Raw genomic sequence first — 24,561 nt, forward strand, 5'->3', positions numbered from 1 at the left:
TTTAAACTGACTAGAATCTGTGTGGGAGAGTGGTGAAATGCTGGGAAAACAGGCTGGGTGTTACATCAGAGTGCAGCTTTGAGAAAAATATCTCTGCTGAATGAATACGGTAAACAATGAATTGCCAAATAGGGAATCTATCTAGCTATTTTAGTGTTTCTAATTACAGAGCTAAAGTGCTGTATTATAGGAAACAAATACTGAATCAGCGCATTAAGAAAGTGTCCCTCATTGGCAATACTATTTTAAATAGTCAGGAGGTTTGAAGTTTCAGAATAGATTATTTATGGTTTTATATATATGGAGAGTCAGGAGGTAGGGAGGCGGATAAATAGACACAGATAAATACAGAAAAAAAGATTCTAATGCCTGATTTGTCAATAGCATACTTTAACTTAGAAACTGGAAACTATCTGAATCTAAAATGTGTATCTTTCCACTACTCAATTGTTGCTCCTCTATAAGAAGTGGACTTACTGGCCTTTTGACTTTGAGAAAGTCATTCAGACCCTCTAAGCAACACTATTCTCATCTGTAAGTAGGGTATAGAAATCACTCACTTCACAGAGGTTCGGAATTGGTTTTGGAAAGTTACATTTTTTCTTGAAAACTGTCCATTTATCTGTTTTCAAATGCACTGGAGAACACTGTTCATAGTATTCTCTTATGAATTTAAAAATCTTTACTATCCATTGTTATACATCTTTTTTATTCTAAATATTGTTTGTGCCTTCTCTCTCTTCTTGATTAGTATTCCAAGAGGTTTCTACATTTTATTAGTCTTCCTTAAGAACTTTTATTTTTTGATCCTTCCAAGTATTTCTTTGCTTTGCATTTCCCATCCTCTGCTAACTCTACAGGCTTACTCTATGTTCTACTTCTAACCTCTTGTGGATCTGTTTAGTTATTAATTTTAACATCTTGTTTTGCATTGTGATTTCTTCTAAACCCATTAATTAATTTGAAGCTGCTTTTTGGGTGTTTTGTTTATTTTAGTTCCCAAGCTAAACTAGAAGGGGTGATAAATATCTTTCTGTTGTTTTGTAGTTTTATTGCATTTTTATTAGAAAACATGTTCTGGATGATACTGATTATTTGGATTTACTTATAATTTACTGAAATATCTATACATTTATATAAGCTGACTGAATTTACTCTTTGTGCTTGAACATGGTAAATTTTCAGAAGTGTTCCATGTTTTCTTAAAAAGAATGACATTCTCTACATTAAGTTCTATTTGACTCTCCTATCAAGCTTGTAAATTTTCTAAATACTCTAGTCTCTGCTTTTTTTTTGTTTTTTTGACTTAGTACTTATCTAATTTTTTCTTTCCTCTTATTTCTGTATTTCTAACCATTCTATGACTGTCTCCTGTAAACAGCATACAACTGTATTTAAAAATTCAATATGAAGATCTTTGTCTTTTACAATTGTGTTTAATTGGTTTATTTTTTATTGTAAAAACAGTTACATTTAGATGTAATTTTTCTGGTTTTTTTTTTGCCCCTTCCTCTCTTACTATATACTTTGAGTCTCTTATTTCTCCCTCTAATAGTTCATATTTTAAGAATTTACTCTTATACTTTTAACATCTATATTTAACAAATTGAAAAACTAATTGTAATCTCAATTTCTTTTGGAAAAAAAACAAAAAGCAGAAAAATTTTAAAAAATCATTAGAAGGCTTTTTTCTAAAAGGTCTCATACCACATCCTATGTCATTTCTCTAGAATTTGAGCTTCCCGTTTTATTTTTTTTGCAAAAATTGCTGAATTATAACATATATATGTGTCATATAAAATACATATATATTGCACCAATCATAAGTATATAACTTTCAGTATCTTTCAGTATAATTGAAAAATACACTATTTCCTTTATTTCTTTTAAAGTCTCTTTCAATTTTTTTTTTTTTTTTTTTTGCAATGCAAGGTTCTTTATGTATTCATTTGTCCATCTGTCACACCTGGTGGCTTCCTTGCCTCCAATAATTGGTGTGGTTTCTATCAGGTTGGTGCAAAAGTTAACTGTGGTTTTACCATTACTTTTAATGGCAAAAAGTAATGGCAAAACCGCAGTTAACTTTTGCACCAGCCTGATACTCTCTGACTGTCCTCCTGTATTTACCAAGAGTTGCTTCCCATGGACATCTCATGTACACTGGGTTCTGATAATTCCATGTGGATTCCTAGCATGCCTCTATGGATGTCTCCAGTTTAGGACCTACTTTTCATTCAATTTATTTGTTTAAGTGTTTATGTTTCTCAACTCGTGGTTCCTACTTCACAAAGGCAGTGTGAAATGAGAATACACACTCCCTCATAGCAAAGGCTCTTGGTTTTGCTTTTTCATGTGTACCATTATTTCGATTTGTAGTCCCAAGTGAGCAGCAGAGAAGTAGGTAGCTTTCCAAGCCCAGTCTAGTTAGAATTTTTCTTGTCCCTATTTCAGAACCTGGATAGTGCTTTGTAGCTACAGAGGCAAGGCCTGGAGCTTATCTCCCTCAGCATTAAAAACTCTAACCTCTCACCTGTAAGGCTCATATTCTCTTCTGATATTCCCATGTGGGCTTACCACTTACACTCTTTCAAGTTCTGCTGTGCATTAAACTTGTATGTGTGTGGGATGCATGTTGGAGGTGTAGCGGGAGGTAATGGGCAGGAGGAGATTTTCCTGCATCAGCTCAGTCTACTACATTTTCTAGAAGTCTGCTAAATAATTTTTTTAGGTTTTCATTGAAATTTAACAACATAGATATAGAAAACCATACTGACGGACCTTTAAACTTTTGTTTCCAGCTAATCTCATAGTTGATTATATGGACAAATGATTTTCATTATATTGACAATTCAGAGTTCATCAACATTATTACACTATTTCCATCATCAATGGTGTTGCCATTCCACCTGGTGTCTTTTCAGGAAACAGCTACAGTTAGAGATCAGGATATATGGCTATGGATTGCCTCAACACTCGACCTTGAAATATCTAGAGATAGTATATCTCTAGATGTGAATCCAAGGTCATGGTTGATTTTGCCCTTAGAGTTCCATTCCAGGTAATTGTATAAAATCTATCAACCAAACCACCAATCAACCAACAAAAATACTGACTATTATATATACTGAATATTATTTTACCTACATGTGGAAAATCTATCTGAAGAATTTTTCATGGTGAACACATCCTGCCTTTTTGCTCTTTTCTAGCCAAGACTAAGGAGGTAACCAATAGCAGTGGCCCACCTAGAAGGAGCACTGTTGCTCAGCACAGGGAGGAGTAAGAAAACATTGGTGTTTTTTCTTTCTTTTTTTGTAAAGAGTTTGAGACTATTGTAAGGATATGCTGTGAACATCATTTTTTTTTTAGTTATTTTTATTTTTGCTACTTAGTTATTATCTGTGCCTTACTCTTCTCTAATTTATGTGCAGTTACAGGATGATGGTATAAAAATACAAATAAAATGTAAGAGTGAGTTGTTAAATTAATTTTTCTGAAATAAAGGAATAAACATTTCTACAAAAAAGTTGTGATTTGTTATTTGCAAAAAAGCCGAAACTCCTGCTTTGAGGCCTCTGACCTCTAACCCTTCTACTGAAGGTAAGAGAAACATCTAATTTTAGTGCCTCCTTACTACTTAGTAGAGTTCTAATAAGTTTATAAATTAATTATGTAAAATACAGGAAACTATGTACATTTCTTTAACAGATTTCATAACATGTTTATAATTCTAGACTAGTAGTAACTTAGTTTTTTTTTTTCCTTTTGGCAAAAACAAAACTGTAAAGGTTTAAAGCTGTGAACAAGTACATCTAGAAATATTTAATCAATTAACTCACTAACAAAATTTGGCTGATAAGAACTATAAACTGAGTATTTTTAAAAGAAACTTTTGAGTGTTCATTTAAAATACTAATTGTACTTCTTTTACATATTTCTTTGTAATTAGTATATTTAAAATGTGGTCTGGATTTTTACTCAACTAACATATAATTTACTTCTTTGGAGCAGTTCTCTAATGAAACAATTATTGCATTATACTTTATAGCTCCTATGAGACACAATACTTTATTACAGATTTCATTGCCTTTATCAGTACTATGAGTAAACAAGATAAGAGCATATTATTTTATAGGAATTTAAAACACAAAAGAGATTAAAGCCATATCAGATAACATTTACACATTTTATATGTCTGGATATAAATGTTAGTTCATAAATCTGGAGAATATTTATTTTATACTAATATTTCATTTATGCATCTACTACAAACCAAAAACATTAAGGTTTCTAGCCTCCCAAGCCAGTTACATGCCAATGATTACCAAATTTTATCCTTATTTTGCTTAATTTCACTGAACCCTGGAAAAGGCCTCTAAGAATAAAAAATAAAAGTTCCATGAAAGAATTTAACGTGATGGTAATTCTTTTTTTTTTTTTTTTTTTTGAGGCAGAGTCTCGCTCTGTTGTCCAGGCTGGAGTGCAGTGGTTTGATCTCAGCTCACTGCAATCTCTATCTCCCAGGTTCAAGTGATTCTCCTGCCTCAGCCTCCTGAGCAGCTGGGATTACAGGCATGTGCCACCACTCTCAGCTAATTTTTGTATTTTTGTAGAGATGGGGTTTCACCATGTTGGCCAGTGTGGTCTCGAACTCCTGACCTCAAGTGATCTGCCTGCCTCAGCCTCCCAAAGTGCTGGGATTACAGTCGTGATGCACTGTGCCCGGCCTAATGTGATAGTAATTCATTTTGACTTTACAGTTTTCTTTCATTTAAAAGCTTGGGAGTTTGGAAATACAGTGCAGTTAAACAATATGCAGTGGGAGAAATTGCCTTGGCAGTATTTGTGAATAGCTGCCTAAAACTAAAGATCCAAACTCCTATACCTTATTAGAGAAATCTGGGTCTCCAAAGTCTAGGCCTGAGTGCTTTCTACTCTGTGTGAAACACACAATTGCAATGCTTTGCATCCACTATCACCAGTATATGCTGTAAAGCAATGTAGTTATGAAGGCCAGTTTAAAAGAACTGCTAGAAGTGCAAGCACTCTGAAAACTTAAACATAAGCCTCATTTTGAAATATTATTATATATTCGTATGGTAAAATGAGTGATATACCTGCCCCAGGCTGCCTCATTTGTAGATGCTTTATTAACTGGAACACAGGAGGAGTCAATGACAGTTGATTTGTTCATCTTGTAGCAGAAACCGCAGTCTGGATCCAACATACATTCATTACAGTAACTGAAAAATGAAAAGAGTTACCGTCATGTTGGCAGAGACAACTGGTGCTCACCATATACTGGATCCCATGTGCTTCTCTGCATTTTCCACTCTCTTGTGCAGTAAGCTTGGGGCCTTGGGACTTGTTTTGGCCAAGGAAAGTGACATGCGCTGAGCCAGGTGAGAGCTGGCTGGTCTCTTCGATTTCTCCCTCTTTTGGCCACAGCAACTTTGGAAGTCACTTTGAGCTGAAGGAGGCTTGGATCTGAGAGACTGAATGTAGAAGAGTCCCCGTCAATCTGGAGCAAATAAACTTTTGCTTTCCTAAACCACTGAGATTTGTTACCAAACTGTAGACTGGCTCATTGTGATCCAGCCCTGACTGGTTCCAAGTTGCATCAAAGCATTAATTTCTCTCAATTGTATATCTCATACACCATCTATTTTAAAAAATGAAAATAGTTTGATTTCTAATACATATCCTGAAAAAGAAAATTCAAACAACGAAAAAATTATGTCTAAAGAAAACAGTTAAATAAAAATACTACTACTCAAATATAGCCATTGTTAATGTCTTGGTGAAATCTGTGCTTTCAGCAAAGATATAATGAGTATCAATTATGGATTATTCTTAATTTAAAAGAAGTAGGTATAGAAACAAAGGCTAACCATCCCCTAATCACATCTGCTAATTGGATCACAAAGTCATAATCAGTTACTCATTGCTCATTTGACAGCAGTATTCTAACTGCAGAAAAAATTTAAAGAAGCAAAAACCTTTAGAGGGCAGGGTTTGCCAACTAAAGCCTACATCAAGCTTATAGAATGAGTTTTCTCCCTGTCACACAGTCATTTGCCACACAATTCTGGAGCACTTTACAGATGGCAAGCACATGCAAGGTATCGGAGATACTAAAGATGAATAAGCCCAAATCCCTGCTCCTTGGTAGATAAAAGGCAAGAATGAGAAACAGATGAACAATGACAATGTAATGGAAACTGGGTATTAGCTACCTGGAACAGGGGCCGATTCATTTTAACGATGAGAGCTGGGAACCGTTTTAAATGTGACATTGAAACCAAATCATAGAATAAATTTACCAGGCAAAGAGGTAGAGCAAAGGGCATTTCAGAGAACTGCTTATGTTGTCACTAAAGATCAGTCAGCACAGACTTATTAAATATTTACTGTGTACAAGTCATGATACTATGGGTTGTGAAAGGAGAAATCGGTCATCTGAAAAAGACATCCAAAAGACATACAAGTTGTCTGAAAAGGATATGAAAGAATATTTCTTAATGTTCAAAATCAAAATACTTTTTTGATTCATTTAACTAAATGTGAAAGCACTGGTGATAGGGTTTTATGTTGGTCCCTTCCAAATCTCATCTTGAATTGTAATCCCCAAAGTTGGAGGTAGGGCCTGGTGGGAGGTATTGAATCATGGGGGGAAGATCCCTCGTGAATGGTTTAGTGCCATCCCCTTGGTGATGAGTGAATTCTCACTCAGTTCACAGGAGATCTGGTTGTTAAAAAGAGTTTGGAACCTCCCTCTTCTCTCTCTTGCTCCCACTTTCACTATGTGAGGTGGCTGTTCCCCGTTAGCCTTTGACCATAAGCTTCCTGATGCCCTCACCAGAAGCAGATGTCAGCACCATGCTTCCTGTGCAGCCTGGAGAACGATGAGCCAATTAAACCTCTTTTCTTTATAAATTACCCAGTCTCAGGTATTCCTTTATAACAACAAAAACAGACTAACACAACTGGCATGGTTTAAAAATTAGATTTGTTATCATTTCAGCCTTCTCCCTCCTGTAAACTCTTCCTGAGGTAGACAGTCACCTCTATTTTTGAATGACACTTCAGCCCTAGACAAAAAGCAAAAGAGAGGCCATTCAAATGTACTGACAGGTGATTCAGCAATGTAAATATAAAATTTTCCACACCTGTGATAAGCACATTAAACTAGACAACTGAAGGCTTTAGAAGTAAGTACACTCAGTGTCTGGCTTTGAGAACCAGACTAGGCTAATTTGGAAAGGGAGATAATTTCTACTAGTATTTTGTTTTGTATTCTGTCTATACGAAGTTAAATTTAACAATACTAATTGTTCCAATGGCCTTAAATGATACTCATTTGGGAAAGGTCAACTCATTCATTTGCAGAGAAATTATTCTCAATTTTATTTCTCTGAAAATATGTAGTCCCTATAAAAGTCCAAAAAGCATAAAGGCTAATAATTACTGAGAACTTATTGTGTGTGCATTTCAGACATATGAGATGTCATCCATAACGAATAACTTCCTCCATCACTCATCCAAGCGTGACCCCAACTTCCCACTTTTCCTGCTTGCTTATTAAATGATCTTCCTGTGACCTACTATGTGCCACACACTATGCTAGGTGCTGGGACATGTGAGTGAACAAAACACAGTCACTGCCCTCATGAAGCTGATTTGGGTATTAGACCTCCTGATGGCCACCAGTTAACTGACCCCTCTACTTGCTCTCTATTATCAGTTTTCTCCTTTCTTTAGCTTTCTGACCACTTCCCATCATTTCAATATCCTGAATTTCCCTTCTCCTCTATCATTCCATTATACCCATCTGGCAAAAATCCTAGCCCTATATGAATGCAAACATTTGCCTTATCTGTGACTTCAGCCACACAGCCAAATGTAGCTGAAGGAGTCACACTATAGAGCAGATGAGTAGCTCTTCTATAATTCATGATCACCAGCCTCAAATGGATTCTCAAAAATCCTGACCTAGATGGCTTTAGTCAATATACACATCTTAAAGTTTCTTAGCCCCTGATTTCTAAGTCTTGTCTTCTGCTTACATTTATCCACATCCTGGAAATTATTATCATCTATGACCTGGCATCAGCAAACTACAACTGTTGAGAAAAATCTGGCGTACCACTTACTCTGTAAAAAAGGTTTACAGAAACACAGCCATGTCCATTTGTTTACTTATTGTTTATGACTGCCTTCATGCTTTAAGGACAGAGCTGAGAAGTTGTAACAAAAATGATATGGCCTGCAAAGCTGAAAATATTTCCTATCTGGCCCTTTATAGTAAAAGTTTGCTGATCCCTAATCTAGAACACCTATGTAGATCCCCTGTGCGGATATTTCACCCCTTTTTTTAAATTCCCTAACTTTCTTACTCCAAGAACAACTGCTCTGCTACCTCAAAGAGACCTTCAACATTCATTCCCCACTGATGTCTCACTCATTCCATGGCTCTGCTTCCCTCTCTATGGAACCTTCATGTGAATCCCTCTAACCACTCTCACCAGATCCTCAATGTCTTCATATTTAGGTTCCTCTATTAAAGCCACCCTGCAGAACTTCATGTTTGGCTCTTTCTGAGCACTTTTCAACCTCTAGACTATTCTGTACTGGCAGAGAAATAACACAACCAGGCATATTGATACAAATACACATTCAAAGTTTTCAACCTTGGCTGGATACTCACTGCTGCCAGGAAATTTTTCCTGTCCCCAATAATAGATAGATTTCCCAAACACCCACAATTCTCTTCAAATCCCAATCCTTATTCCTCCACAAATTTCTTAGAAGATGGCCTTGTCTTTGTTGGGGCTCAGAACATGCTACTCCATAATATGGCACCGTGGAGCTCACACCCTAATCTTTTCCACACTTTTGCCTCTGAAGCACAGTCATAAAAAAAAAAAAAAAAAAAATCTCTGACCTACATCCTCTGAAAGTAGGTCATAAGACCCTCAGTCTATAGGGTTCCTTCTCTATACCCAGAGGCCAAGAAGAATCTGAACAAACAGGCCTCACTGAGTTCTTCCCAGGTTATCACTATTAGATCATACCCTTTTGTTCTCCACTATTATTTCCAATAACTGTTCATAAACATATACAGTTTTGCCTGGGTGCAATCTTCAGGCCTGAAGGCTGTGTCACATAAAACTTTGGTTAAATACATTTGTTATGCTTTTCTCTTGTTAATCTCTCTTTTGTTACAGTAATGCCCAGTATGACTCTTGAGATAGGTCAAAAAAAGATATTATTTTTTTCTCCCTTACATCTTCTCAGCAAAAAACTGACGGGACTAGGCATGAATTTTCTCACACTTAAACTCAGAAACAAAGATTTCTACATCCATATCTGTCCTCACCTCTTTTCCTCCAGGCTCTGAAAACAAGTGTTCAAAGTCATGGACCAAACTTTTAATTTCATTTCTCTGGCCATAACCAGGACCAACACCAAGTCTCACTAGTTATTTTCTTCCATTTATCGTTTCAAACCTCTCCCAAAACATACTCCATAGTAAATGTGCAGGGGTAAAGCCTTTCTTTTATTAAAAAAGCATGAAAAACTATTCCTTCTGCTACTCCATACTGCCCCTCCATACCATTTCGATCAGGGAAAGGAGGTCAAGTATCAAAAAGTGTTCAATTTCCGGCTGGAGCCAAGATGGCCGAATAGGAACAGCTCTGGTCTACAGCTCCCAGCATGAGTGACGCAGAAGACGGGTGATTTCTGCATTTCCATCTGAGGTACCGGGTTCATCTCACTAGGGAGTGCCAGACAGTGGGTGCAGGACAGTGGGTGCAGTGCACCGTGTGTGAGCCGAAGCAGGGTAAGGCATTGCCTCACTCGGGAAGCTCAAGGGGTCAGGGAATTCCCCTTCCTAGTCAAAGAAAGGGGTGACAGAGGGCACGTGGAAAATCGGGTCACTCCCGCCCTAATACTGCGCTTTTCCAACAGTCTAAGCAAACGGCACACGAGGAGATTATATCCTGCACCTGGTTCGGAGGGTCCTACGCCCACGGAGTCTCACTCATTGCTAGCACAGCAGTCCGGGATCAAACTGCAAGGCGGCAGCGAGGCTGGGGGAGGGGCACCCGCCATTGCCGAGTTAGTTGTTTGATTAGGTAAACAAAGCAGCCGGGAAGCTCGAACTGGGTGGAACCCACCACAGCTCAAGGAGGCCTGCCTGCCTCTTCAGGCTCCACCTCTGGGGGCAGGGCACAGACAAACAAAAAGACAGCAGTAACCTCTGCAGACTTAAATGTCCCTGTCTAACAGCTTTGAAGAGAGCAGTGGTTCTCCCAGCATGCAGCTGGAGATCTGAGATCGGGCAGACTGCCTCCTCAAGTAGATCCCTGATCCCTGACCCCCGGGCAGCCTAACTGGGAGGCACCCCCAAGTAGGGGCAGACTGACACCTCACGTGGCCGGGTACTCCTCTGAGACAAAACTTCTAGAGGAATGATCAGACAGCAGCATTCGTGGTTCACGAAAATCCGCTGTTCTGCAGCCACTGCTGCTGGTACCCAGGCAAACAGGGTCTGCAGTGGACCTCTAGCAAACTCCAACAGACCTGCAACTGAGGGTCCTGTCTGTTAGAAGGAAAACAAACAAACAGAAAGGATATCCACACCAAAAACCCATCTGTACATCACCATCATCAAAGATCAAAAGTAGATAAAACCACAACGATGGGGAAAAAACAGAGCAGAAAAACTGGAAACTCTAAAAAGCAGAGCGCCTCTCCTCCTCCAAAGGAATGCAGTTCCTCACCAGCAACGGAACAAAGCTGGATGGAGAATGACTTTGACGAGTTGAGAGAAGAAGGTTTCAGATGATCAAACTACTCTGAGCTACAGGAGGATATTCAAACCAAAGGCAAAGTTGAAAACTTTGAAAAAAATTTAGACGAATGTATAACTAGAATAACCAATACAGAGAAGTGCTTAAAGGAGCTGATGGAGCTGAAAGCCAAGGCTCGAGAGCTACGTGAAGAATGCAGAAGTCTCAGGAACCAATGTGATCAACTGGAAGAAAGGGTATCAGTGATGGAAGATGAAATGAATAAAATGAAGCGAGAAGGGAAGTTTAGAGAAAAAAGAATAAAAAGAAACGAACAAAGCCTCCAAGAAATATGGGACTATGTGAAAAGACCAAACCTATGTCTGATTGGTGTACCTGAAAGTGATGGGGAGAATGGAACCAAGTTGGAAAATACTCTGCAGTACATTATCCAGGAGAACTTCCCCAATCTAGCAAGGCAGGCCAACATTCAGATTCAGGAGATACAGAGAACACCACAAAGATACTCCTCGAGAAGAGCAACTCCAAGACACATAATTGTCAGATTCACCAAAGTTGAAATGAAGGAAAAAATGTTAAGGGCAGCCAGAGAGAAAGGTCGGGTTATCCAAAAAGGGAAGCCCATCAGACTAACAGCGGATCTCTCGGCAGAAACTCTACAAGCCAGAAGAGAGTGGAGGCCGATATTCAACATTCTTAAAGAAAAGAATTTTCAACCCAGAATTTCATATCCAGCCAAACTAAGCTTCATAAATGAAGGAGAAATAAAATCCTTTACAGACAAGCAAATGCTGAGAGATTGTGTCACCACCAGGCCTGCCCTAAAAGAGCTCCTGAAGGAAGCACTAAACATGGAAAGGAACAACCGGTACCAGCCACTGCAAAATCATGCCAAATTGTAAAGACCATCGAGGCTAGGAAGAAACTGCATCAACTAACGAGGAAAATAACCAGCTAACATCATAATGACAGGATCAAATTCACACATAACAATATTAACTTTAAATGTAAATGGGCTAAATGCGCCAATGAAAAGACACAGACTGGCAAACTGGATAAAGAGTCAAGACCCATCAGTGTGCTGTATTCAGGAAACCCATCTCATGTGCAGAGACACACGCAGGCTCAAAATAAAAGGATGGAGGAAGATCTACCAAGCAAATGGAAAACAAAAAAAGGCAGGGGTTGCAATCCTAGTCTCTGATAAAACAGACTTTAAAGCAACAAAGATCAAAAGAGACAAAGAAGGCCATTACATAATGGTAAAGGGATCAATTCAACAAGAAGAGCTAACTATCCTAAATATATATGCACCCAATACAGGAGCACCCAGATTCATAAAGCAAGTCCTGAGTGACCTACAAAGAGACTTAGACTCCCACACAATAATAATGGCAGACTTTAACACCCCACTGTCAACGTTAGAGAGATCAACGAGACAGAAAGTTAAAAAGGATACCCAGGAATTGAACTCAGCTCTGCACCAAGTGGACCTAATAGACATCTACAGAACTCTCCACCCCAAATCAACAGAACATACATTTTTTTCAGCATCACACCACACCTATTCCAAAATTGACCACATAATTGGAAATAAAGCTCTCCTCAGCAAATGTAAAAGATCAGAAATTATAACAAACTGTCTCTCAGACCACAGTGCAATCAAACTAGAACTCAGGATTAAGAATCTCACTCAAAACCTCTCAACTACATGGAAACTGAACAACCTGCTCCTGAATGATTACTGGGTACACAACGAAATGAAGGCAGAAATAAAGATGTTCTTTGAAACCAATGAGAACCAAGACACAACATACCAGAATCTCTGGGATGCCTTCAAAGCAGTGCATAGAGGGAAATTTATAGCACTAAATGCCCACAAGAGAAAGCAGGAAAGATCCAAAATTGACACCCTAACATCACAATTAAAAGAACTAGAAAAGCAAGAGCAAACACATTCAAAAGCTAGCAGAAGGCAAGAAATAACTAAAATCAGAGCAGAACTGAAGGAAATAGAGACACAAAAAACCCTTCAAAAACTTAATGAATCCAGGAGCTGGTTTTTTGAAAGGATCAACAAAATTGATAGACCGCTAGCAAGATTAATAAAGAAGAAAAGAGAGAAGAATCAAATAGACGCAATAAAAAATGATAAAGGGGATATCACCACTGATCCCACAGAAATACAAACTACCATCAGAGAATACTACAAACACCTCTATGCAAATAAAGTAGAAAATCTAGAAGAAATGGATAAATTCCTCGACACATACAACCTCCGAAGACTAAACCAGGAAGAAGTTGAGTCTCTGAATAGACCAATAACAGGCTCTGAAATTGTGGCAATAATCAATAGCTTACCAACCAAAAAGAGTCCAGGACCAGATGGATTCACAGCCGAATTCTACCAGAGGTACAAGGAAGAACTGATACCCTTCCTTCTGAAACTATTCCAATCAATAGAAAAAGAGGGAATCCTCCCTAACTCATTTTATGAGGCCAGCATCATCCTGCTACCAAAGCTGGGCAGAGACACAACCAAAAAAGAGAATTTTAGACCAATATCCTTGATGAACATTGATGCAAAAATCCTCAATAAAATACTGGCAAACCGAATCCAGCAGCACATCCAAAAGCTTATCCACCATGATCAAGTGGGCTTCATCCCTGGGATGCAAGGCTGGTTCAATATACACAAATCAATAAATGTAATCCAGCATATAAACAGAACCAAAGACAAAAACCACATGATTATCTCAATAGATGCAGAAAAGGCCTTTGACAAAATTCAACAACCCTTCATGCTAAAAACTCTCAATAAATTAGGTATTGATGGGACGTATCTCAAAATAATAAGAGCTATCTATGACAAACTCACAGCCAATATCATACTGAATGGGCAAAAACTGGAATCATTCCCTTTGAAAACGGGCACAAGACAGGATGCCCTCTCTCACCACTCCTATTCAACATAGCGTTGGAAGTTCTGGCCAGGGCAATTAGGCAGGAGAAGGAAATAAAGGGTATTCAATTAGGAAAAGAGGAAGTCAAATTGTCCCTGTTTGCAGATGACATGATTGTATATCTAGAAAACTCCATTGTCTCAGCCCAAAATCTCCTTAAGCTGATAAGCAACTTCAGCAAAGTCTCAGGATACAAAATCAATGTGCAAAATCACAAGCATTCTTATACACCAATAACAGACAAACAGAGAGCCAAATCATGAGTGAACTCCCATTCACAATTGCTTGAAAGAGAATAAAATACCTAGGAATCCAACTTACAAGGGACGTAAAGGACCTCTTCAAGGAGAACTACAAAGCACTGCTCAAGGAAATAAAAGAGGACACAAACAAATGGAAGAACATTCCATGCTCATGGGTAGGAAGAATCAATATCGTGAAAATGGCCATACTGCCCAAGGTAATTTATAGATTCAATGCCATCCCCATGAAGCTACCAACGACTTTCTTCACAGAATTGGAAAAAACTACTTTAAAGTTCATATGGCACCAAAAAAGAGCCCGCATTGCCAAGTCAATCCTAAGCCCAAAGAACAAAGCTGGAGGCATCACGCTACCTGACTTCAAACTATACTAGAAGGCTACAGTAACCAAAACAGCATGGTACTGGTACCAAAACAGGGATACAGATCAATGGAACAGAACAGAGCCCTCAGAAATAACGCCGCATATCTACAACTATCTGATCTTTGACAAACCTGAGAAAAACAAGCAACGCGGAAAGGATTCCCTATTTAATAAATGGTGCTGGGAAAACTGGCTAGCCACATGTAGAAAGCTGAAACTGGATCCCTTCCTTACGCCTTATACAAAAATTAATTCAAGATGGGTTAAAGACTTAAATATTAGACCTGAAACCATAAAAACCCTAGAAGAAAACCTAGGCATTACCATTCAGGACATAGGCATGGGCAAGGACTTCATGTCTAAAACACCAAAAGCAATGGCAACAAAAGCCAAAATTGACAAATGGGATCTAATTAAACTAAAGAGCTTCTGCACAGCAAAAGAAACTACCATCAGAGTGAACAGGCAACCTACAAAATGGGAGGAAATTTTTGCAACCTACTCATCTGACAAAGGGCTAATATCCAGAATCTACAATGAACTCAGACAAATTTACAAGAAAAAAATAAACAACCCCATCAAAAAGTGGGCAAAGGACATGAACAGACACTTCTCAAAAGAAGACATTTATGCAGCCAAAAAACACATGAAAAAATGCTCACCATCACTGGCCATCAGAGAAAAGCAAATCAAAACCACAGTGAGATACCATCTCACACCAGTTAGAATGGCAATCATTAAAAAGTCAGGAAACAACAGGTGCGGGAGAGGATGTGGAGAAATAGGAACTTTTACACTGTTGATGGTACTGTAAACTAGTTCAACCCTTGTGGAAGTCAGTGTGGTGATTCCTGAGGGATCTACAACTAGAAATACCATTTGACCCAGCCATCTCATTTCTGGGTATATACCCGAAAGACTATAAATCATGCTGCTATAAAGACACATGCACACGTATGTTTATTGCGGCACTATTCACAATAGCAAAGACTTGGAACCAACCCAAATGTCCAACAATGATAGACTGGATTAAGAAAATGTGGCACATATACACCATGGAATACTATGCAGCCATAAAAAATGATGAGTTCATGTCCTTTGTAGGGACATGGATGAAACTGGAAATCATTCTCAGTAAACTATTGCAAGAACAAAAAACCAAACACCGCATATTCTCACTCATAGGTGGGAATTGAACAATGAGAACACATGGACACAGGAAGGGGAACATCACACTCTGGGGACCGTTGTGGGGTAGGGGGAGGGGGGAAGGATAGCTTTAGGAGATATACCTAATGCTAAATGACGAGTTAATGGGTGCAGCACACCAGCATGGCACATGTATACATATGTAACTAACCTGCAGATTGTGCACATGTACCCTAAAACTTAAAGTATAATAAAAAAAAAAGTGTTCAATTTCCTTCGCATTCCAAGGAGCGGGGCTCGGTGTGGGAACTGTATTTGTGCTAATCTGGACTAAGCCCTTATCTGCCTCTGTCTTCTGGAGGAAAGACAAGATTTCCTACCACTCTTTCATCCTTGACCTGGAATTCTTTTTTCATCGTATAGACTATTTTATGGCAAAATTCTTCCAAATATTACAAGATTCCCAACTTCAACTTGATATTTAGCAGGTGGCACAAAACTTTAAATATCCTGGGTAATCTGCTAATTGACCTTTTACAGAGAGCATGTATTATAACGACAGCTTTAACAATGGCATTTTTAAAAAGGAACAACTTCTAGAAATGGCTATTATATTTTTCACTCAAGATTTTCTCTTTAAGCCTTTTTGAACATGGCCTGATGAATTTAGGTAAGGTTTTCTAAATATAAAAACTGAGAATTTACATACATTGGCACAAAGTCAATGCTCATAAGAATATTCTAAGCATAGACTGAAATCTTTTCTTTTTGTCTGTTTTGGTGAAAAGCAGATATTAGGCCTATTTGTCCCCTTTCACAGTGTGACCTGGACTAAGTTCTAAATTCTAGACTTTAAAGTTTTCTATCTCAAGAGCACACATTCTCTAACAATCCACCCAGTTCTAAGATTGTACATGAAAGAAAAAGACAGAAATACCTATGAAACCCTAAATTCACACAAACCTTAACAGTGTAGAAACCTATTAGAATGCTGCAACTTCTCACAAACATCTACTCTTACATACTAATTTCAAGGGCAGAAATTATAGGTATGCTCTACATTAGGAAACTTTACATTTATAAGAGAAATGAATATGAAGATATTTACATAAGGACTATGCTTTATAAAAGGAATTGCAGAATGAATTAAATAAAATGGAGTTTTCCTTATTGATATACAGTTGAAATTTCAGGCTAATCCACATTTAGTAAGCTGATGGAGATGGCCCTCATTGTAACATACAATGCTCTTTACTGACTGGTAAGCAAAATAGATTCTGAGCACCCAAGGGATAAGGCCATGCTTACCAACTCTATCTGTAGAACAGCATGCAGCCCCCTGCAGGGTGGATCACCAATATATATTTATTGAATTAACCAATGCACAACAGCTCTAGAAATCAAGGCATTCTTGTAGGTTCATATGCTAGTTTGTACTTGGTTTATGGAAAATAATTTTAGGGGGTAGATGAATTGAGGTAAATATATTAGTCATTTTCAGAATGAAATAAAAAGAAGGCAAAACCAATTGTCAAAGGGTATTTTAAGCTGAGCCTGGTTTTTAAATTGCCAAGTCAGTGAAAGCCACAAATATTTGATTAACACCCAAAATGGAATTGGTTAGTAATTTTGATAACTCACTTTCAGAAAGCAACAACAGCAAGGGCCAGTTTCATTAAGGCCCACACAGAAAAGCCAGAGAAAGAAAGAGCTCTCTTTGAAATCACAGCCTGCAAAATTTCATAGTAAAAGGACATTACAATATTTAGAGAGTTTGTAGTAAATAAGTGTGCCTGGAATTCAGACTATTTTTTTCAATTGTAGACACCTTTCCCTTGGGGAAATTAGACAATAGCCAATGATGCTCCTCTACTGTGGGATGTGAGTGCTGGGGGAACTGAATGCAGATATATTAGAAACTCAAATAGAGGAAATTAGAGTCCAGGCAAGTGCAGTTAGAACCAAATGGTTCTTTTCTTACTAGCTGCAGAGAAGAAATATTTAACTTTTCAATCTCTAGCCTTTCTTTTCAGAAAGGGAGAAAATCTCTGACTTTTCAGAAAGGGGAAAAATAAGTATTCATATATTTAGAACAAAACTGGCTCTAAAACCTAAAAATGCTTCCAATTAAAGTAAAAAAGAGCAGGACAAAGGGCTGCTTAGTGTCTAAGGAAGAGAAAGGATGGCCTATTTTCATTCAATCAATCGTTTATATGTTTCACATGGCACCCAGGGTCTTAGCCAAATGTGCTCTCTGCTCAGAAAATCTTTTAAAAATTGATTTGAGTTAATTTAGAACATGTTTAGTTTCTACTCTGTGAAGCTGGGTGTGAACTCAGCCCTCTGCAAAATGGTCCATTTGTTTTTAAGTATGTCTCATTAAACTCAATGAGATGGAGCACTAAGAACAGTGTTTGATCTTAAAATGCCTGTCTCTAGAATGCCCTAAATTTCAGAAAATCAATGGTGGCAAACACAGATGTAGGAACGATCCATGGCCACAGGTCCAATTTCATTTTCTGCAGGTAATTGTGCTCACTCACTCCTTCTTTATGCATGAATTGACACCCTATTTTGTGCAATAATGTCACTCTCTTTCCCCTAACAGCTATTCCCAAACTTCCATACTCTACTATCCCCTTCCTCACTGCTGTCACCAGCTTCAGCAGGTGACTTGGAATCTGGTTTACCAGAGAACACTGCCACTATTAGTGGGGACAGGGACTCCATGCCTTGCTTGGAGCCTCGTGAAGGACAGATTCCTATATCAGTACTGAAAACAACTCTGGAACACCTGCCTTCTTTCCCTGCCAGAGCATAGATGTCGGTTGATTTCCTCTCCCTGTTTAACCATGTAAGTAGGAAACTCATGAGAATAAAAAAAAATCTTAGACACTTGAGTAAATAGTTGGAAATGAGTTTAAAAGGCTAGGGGCCTACTGGTACTAATTTCATGAAGCAAATTATCCTCTCCACTCCATTAAAGCTGCTCTCCCAGAGATTGCTGGTGGTTGTCTCATGGGTAACTCGGAGCACTTTTCCAACATACTATTATCATTTTGTGATAAGATTTTCTAAAAATTTTCCCTCTTTCCTACAATGTTCTCATCCCTTGTGCTGCTTGACACTATTCCCTTTGTTTCTCCCACCTCTCAGATGGTGGCATCTTCATCTTTTCTTTCTCCTTTGCTTCTGTTCTGGGCCATCTACTTTCATTACCTTGCTGGGAAATATCAACTTTACATGACCATTGCTATAACCAATACACTGAGCCTCCATGACCTCTTTCTTTACTTTGTTTCTCTTCCCTAAGTGCCAGAACTACACTTCCAATTGCCCAATTAGCTGGATGTTTCCCAAGTGTCTCAAACTCAACAACCTAAAGCTCAATCTTTGGCTTTCTTGCCAAACCTATTGTTCCTTTTGTGTCTCCCAATCTAAAAACCTGAGCATGATTGCAGAACATTCATATTTAAATAGCTACCAGCTCTATCAATTCTGTGTCTCAAGCATGTATAGTTCCTGTACTCTCCATTCTTTTTTTTTCTTTTTTTTTTTTTTTTTTGAGACAGAGTCTCACTCTGTCACCCAGACTGGAGTGCAATGGTGTGGTCTTGGCTCACTGCAACCTCCGCCTCCTTGGTTTAAGGGATTTTCCTGCCTCAGCTTCCTGAGTAGCTGGGATTACAGGCACGCGCAACCACGCCTGGCTAATTTTTGTATTATTAGTAGAGTTGGGGTTTCACCATGTTGGCCAGCCACCACGCTCAGCCTTGTACTGTCCATTCTTATCCCAGCCATCTCTCATCTGGGCTCTTCCAATGGTCTTCTAAAGGGGCCTGCTTCTAGACTCTGTCCACTCCACTCTCTACACTGCCTCAAATCTAACCTGATCAGATTTCTCTGCTTTTTAAATCCTAAAGAGCTTCCCATTGCCTATAGGATGAAAACCATACTCCTTTCTGTGGCGTTATTTAGCCCCTGCCCATCTTGCCTGTCTCTTCTTGCCATTTCTCCATAGGTGCCGTGGGTGCTAGCCAGTCCAAAGACATCGCAGGATTTAGAATATGACATGCTCTCATGTTCTTCCTCATATTGTTTTCTCTGGATATTACTTTCTACCTTATCTTTCCTATACTTCCTTTGCTTCAAGACTCATGTTCCTCTATGCAACTTCCTGACCCCAGCAGAATCAGAGGCATCACTATACTGTCAGAGTATCACAAAATGCTCGTATTATTATCACGCATTCCATGATTTCTTAACAGCTTCATGCTGTGTTTGCTTTTCCTTACTGCACTGTGACCTTCTCAAGACCCTGTACAGCTTTTATTCCTAGCGATTTCCATGTTGCCTGATACATAAGTGCTCAATAAATACCAGTTGAGTAAGTAATAAGATGAATGAATGTCACTTATATTGATAGAAGATTTGGTAGTTCCCTCTCTCTGTAGTTCCATTAGACACCTCATTCTCCATTTCAGTCCATGAAGATAACAAGATTGAAGCTTGAATCACACCATGAATTGTTCCTTACAATTCACGGCTCTCAGACCAAATTCATACACGACCATCTGGAATTCTGTGAAACAGAGTCATATTTCTCACCTCTTCCCCTTACACGTTGAGGCTAAGATTCAACTGACTCCTGAGTTAGATGCAAAAAATTTTACAGCAGTGAGGTCTACTGTTTAAAAGCAACCAGGCTCCTGCCCAGATTGAGCATTTGGCTCTGGCACTGTTAAAGGCAGCAACTTAGCCTAGTAGTCAGAATGGTTTTTCTTTGCTTTTGCGATTTAACATATATTGGTATTTTAGGCCCGAATTTCTAGCAACTGATTGTCTAATCCTTTCAATGAATTATTGGGTTGGTTCTTCCATTTCATCTGAACAAAGTGCACCAATGAACTCTCTAATGGAGAAGGAAGAAAAAGAGAGCTGTATTTGCCAAATCTGTCAACTCCAGTGGGGGTTAAGTGTTTTTCTGTTACACTGAATGAATGTTTGATGAACACAGTTAAAAACCTCAGTTGTAATTTTGCATGTGTAAGATAACATGTATATAAATGTATATCTATATACATATACATATGTGTATATAGGTAAATAAATGTGTACATAATATATGTACATACATGTATAAGTAACTTTTTGTCTTGATACTTTTCAGAGTAAAATCAGATTTGCATACAATTTGTATATAATCAACACATACAAATATAATCTAGTTAGTGTGCAACATGCTTTTTTCAGAGAAAAAAACAGTAATTAATCTTCTTTTGTGACAATATACATTATTCATTATTGAAGAGACAGAATAGAAAAATTAGAAGGAATACTTAAGAGACTGAAATTCTTAGGTTTGCAAACAGACCAAGTAAGTCGACTAGTATTTGTAGCTATGAAGATTTTGGAGGGTGAATTTTATCATGAGCCTTATTGTGCTAATATCACAGACAGTTTACCATGCAAAGAGGCTATACTAAATAATTACATGCTCTCATTTAATTCCTACATTGGCATCATGAGGGAGGCTTTATATTTCCCTTTTTACAGAAAAACCTCAGATTTACAGAGGTTAAACTACCTAAGCAAGGTCACATAACTGAAATGTGGCAGAGCTGGGGTTCCAAACTAAGGATGTTGACTTCCAATGTTCAGATTTTTACAGGAAGTTTATTTAAAGGAAAGCAGGCTGAACAATATAAAGAAAATAAGCTAAAACTAAAAGTAGAAGACAAGATTAGAAACACAGAAAGTACTTTAACATATATTGTACCATCTGGTCTTTTCCAGTATCCTGGTGAAGTATGCAGGAGCATTCCTGTTTCACAGATGAGGAAAACAAAGCTTGGAAAGCTAAGAGACTTGCTCATGTCTCTAATAAAGGTTCTCTAACTTCAAATCAGATATTTTTTTCTCCTCAGCCTTTAGTTTGTTGAAGTGTAGAGTTATGCCATTGAGAAAATTGATCAGCATAGTGACTGACATGTGACACTCTGATAGATTTGGAAACTTGTATTGTCTTGTGAAGATACAGTAGGAGGCAATGGTTACGCTCCCCAGTAAAATGGAGGCAGAAAGTACTACGTGGAAAAGTGGTGATCACTCACTATAGCACACATTTTTAAAAATTTTTTACTGAAATAAAATTCATATAAAATTTACCATTTTAACAATTTTAAAGCTTGCAGTTTAGTAAATTTCAATAATTCGGAGTTCTACAAGCATCACCACTGTCCAATTCCAGAACATTTTCATCGCTCAAGAATAAATCCTTTATTCCCCAATTCCCACTTTTCACCACCCCCTGGCAACCACGAATCTACTTTTTGTCTCTCTGGATTTGCTATTCTGGACATTTTATATCAATGTAATTATACAATGTGCTCTGTTCTTTCTGGCTTCTTTCACCCAGCATGTTTTTGTGGTTCAGCCATATCATAGCATTTGTCAGTAGTTCATGCTTTTTTACAGTTATACAATATTCTACTGTAGGATATATCACACTTCATGTATCTATTTGTCAGTTGATGGGGTATTTGGGTTATTTCTACGTTTTTTCGCTGTTTTATAAAAAAAAATGTTGCTATGAACATTTGTGTAGAAGATTTAGAGTAGACACATGCTTTCAATTCTCTTGGGTATATGCCCAAGGGTGGAATTGCTGGGTCATATGATAACTATATATATGATACTTATATTAACTTTCTGAAAAACTGACAGACTTATTCGTGCACACTTTTTGGTACTTGATCTTTGACCAATGATACTGGTACAGAATGAGTCAGGTTTTCCAAATCAGTGCTAGAAATTGTTAATTGAAGAATTTTATCATTTTTAATGGGCATCACCAAAGGAGAAGATGTTTTCTAAGATAAGCCTATCTGTCATTAATACTTCTTACAGTAGTGATCCAGTCAGCAGAATGAAAATTTTATATGGCCTCTTGCAGAAAGAATAATAGGGAAACTTGGCCCCAAATAAATCAGTAAATACATTGTGAAAGATATAAATAATGTTCACCAATATCTACTTGCCCTCCATTTCAAGGTAGATAGAGAATTATAATACAATTCCTTATATGAAGTTAGGGGTAGCCAAGTGACTAGTTGTGGCCATACAATGAGAGTATGAAATAATAGTTGTAGGCCAAAGCATTTATTGCTAGTGCTCAACTCTCCAGCTCTACACTTCACCTCTGTGATAAATCTTGAAGCCTTGAAGTGAGAGGTGGCATCCCAGAATGGTGGAGGCTCTATTACTTTGGGTATCTGAGATATAAGCAGAGTTGTTTGTTGCTTTAAACCACAAAGATTTTGTTGTTGTTTTTTAAGATTAGTAATGCCTATCCTATCCTGGCTGCTATACCAGCTCAACTTATTTCTATATCATCCTGGTTCTGAGCTATAGTATACGATTACTGGCACATGTCTTAAGTTATCAGTATGCTTTTTTTCCCCCCAAAGCATTACAAACTGATAATTATATTGGTGACACACTCCACACGTAGGTCATAGAGCTTTACCAAAAAGGATAAATAAAAATAAGGTAAGAACACAGTTTTGCTTGGGGCTCATCATTACTGTCTGAAAACTCTTTTACATAAGCCTTACTTTCTCTCTTCATGACTATATTTCTATAAACATTGATGTGTCCCTAAAAAGCTGTGTAACACACATGCCTCCTTCAAATATAGTTAACTAGTTGTGTTACCTGATAAGAGGTGCTGATTTCTATATAGTACTCCTAACACTAGCTTTTCTACTTATTGAGAACTTTTAAATATTTCAAGGCATAGGGTAGACAGACAGTCCTTTAACTTCACAGTTTAGGGTCATAGTAACAGCTATGGAGTCAAAGTCTAATGTAAGCACTGCACTGAGGTACATATTCTTTAATTAGAATTGTACTATTTTAAAATGTAATGATAAAGTTCTTACAGTGAGAGGCTCATAAATATCCTTCCATACCTAGAAGCATACCCATAAATATTCCCTAAATTTTTAGTATAAACTTTTCAGAGTTCGAAAATAAAAGTTCAAAAGCAACTCAGTGTTCTTTTTAGAAAAGAAAGCATTCATAACATATAAAATATAAATAATCAATCAAGAAAGTGAGATATCTGTGACTAAAGTATTTTGTATTTAGTATCCATGAAGATCAAACTCATTTAAACACAACTGGATTTATAGTCATATACTCAGCTTTCAATGCTACTTCAAGTGGACTGAAAGAAGCAAGTGGGGTCTCTACTCAACTCAGTCTGAGCTTTTCATGGATTTTGGAAATTATATTCTTCCCTCATTTGACAAATTAAAATAAAGATGAAGAAATACCTAAAGAAAGAAAAATTTACTTAGTTTCTTAAGTAGTTAATTTTTGCTTGAAATATTATGAGGATTCTGTCTCTAACAGAATACACTTTAGAAATACTCATTTTTAGATCAATTGAATTTAAGAGACTATGCGGTTTTTAATATGGACTAATGGAAATTCATGACTTTTAAAATAAAAAGAAAAATTAAAGTGACACATTTGATAAAGTTAAAAATAATTTCTAAGTTATAAATTTAGAAATAAGAACTTTTATCCAAAACTAATTACTTTTTACTGTTTGGGGTATCACAACTTGAAATTTGAATATCTAGTATCTGCATTCTTTGTAATGGGCAGTCACGTTGCCTTTAATATATTTTCTTTATGTTGATATAAAATATAGGTTAGGTTATTTTAAAGTGAGCACTCTATATTTTTTCTGCATCTGAGGAAATACTTCTTAAAATTGCCTTGCTTTTTGGGACCCATTTGTGCTATTTTGCTTCAGTAATTGATGATTCTGTATCTGTTACCCAAGTATCTTCCTATGCACCAAGAAAGAACCTTGGTAACCAAATCTGTTTTACATTTTTTGTCAAACACTATACCACTTGGCATTAGGCTTATCATATTATAAGTGCTTCAAACAGGGACAACATAATCAAAGGAAGAAATACATTTTAACT

The 24,561-nt window shown here is 37.5% G+C and overlaps 1 protein-coding gene across 2 annotated transcripts in view; it reads right to left on the reverse strand.

Moving 5' to 3' along the window:
* SLC2A13 (solute carrier family 2 member 13) overlaps nucleotides 1–24,561 on the reverse strand; it is a 355,260-nt gene that overhangs the window by 62,484 nt on the left and 268,215 nt on the right. Inside the window, exon 7 of one of the 2 annotated variants that reach the window (XM_002823104.6) lies at nucleotides 5,118–5,243. In XM_002823104.6, coding sequence (XP_002823150.5) covers nucleotides 5,118–5,243 — 126 coding nt within the window. Of the gene's footprint in view, nucleotides 1–5,117; nucleotides 5,244–5,295; nucleotides 5,496–24,561 lie in introns of both variants that reach the window. The other variant, XM_054527120.2, reaches the window with a different exon arrangement.

Source organism: Pongo abelii, chromosome 10 (assembly GCF_028885655.2).
Source record: "Pongo abelii isolate AG06213 chromosome 10, NHGRI_mPonAbe1-v2.0_pri, whole genome shotgun sequence".
NCBI classification, from domain to species: Eukaryota; Metazoa; Chordata; class Mammalia; order Primates; family Hominidae; genus Pongo; species Pongo abelii.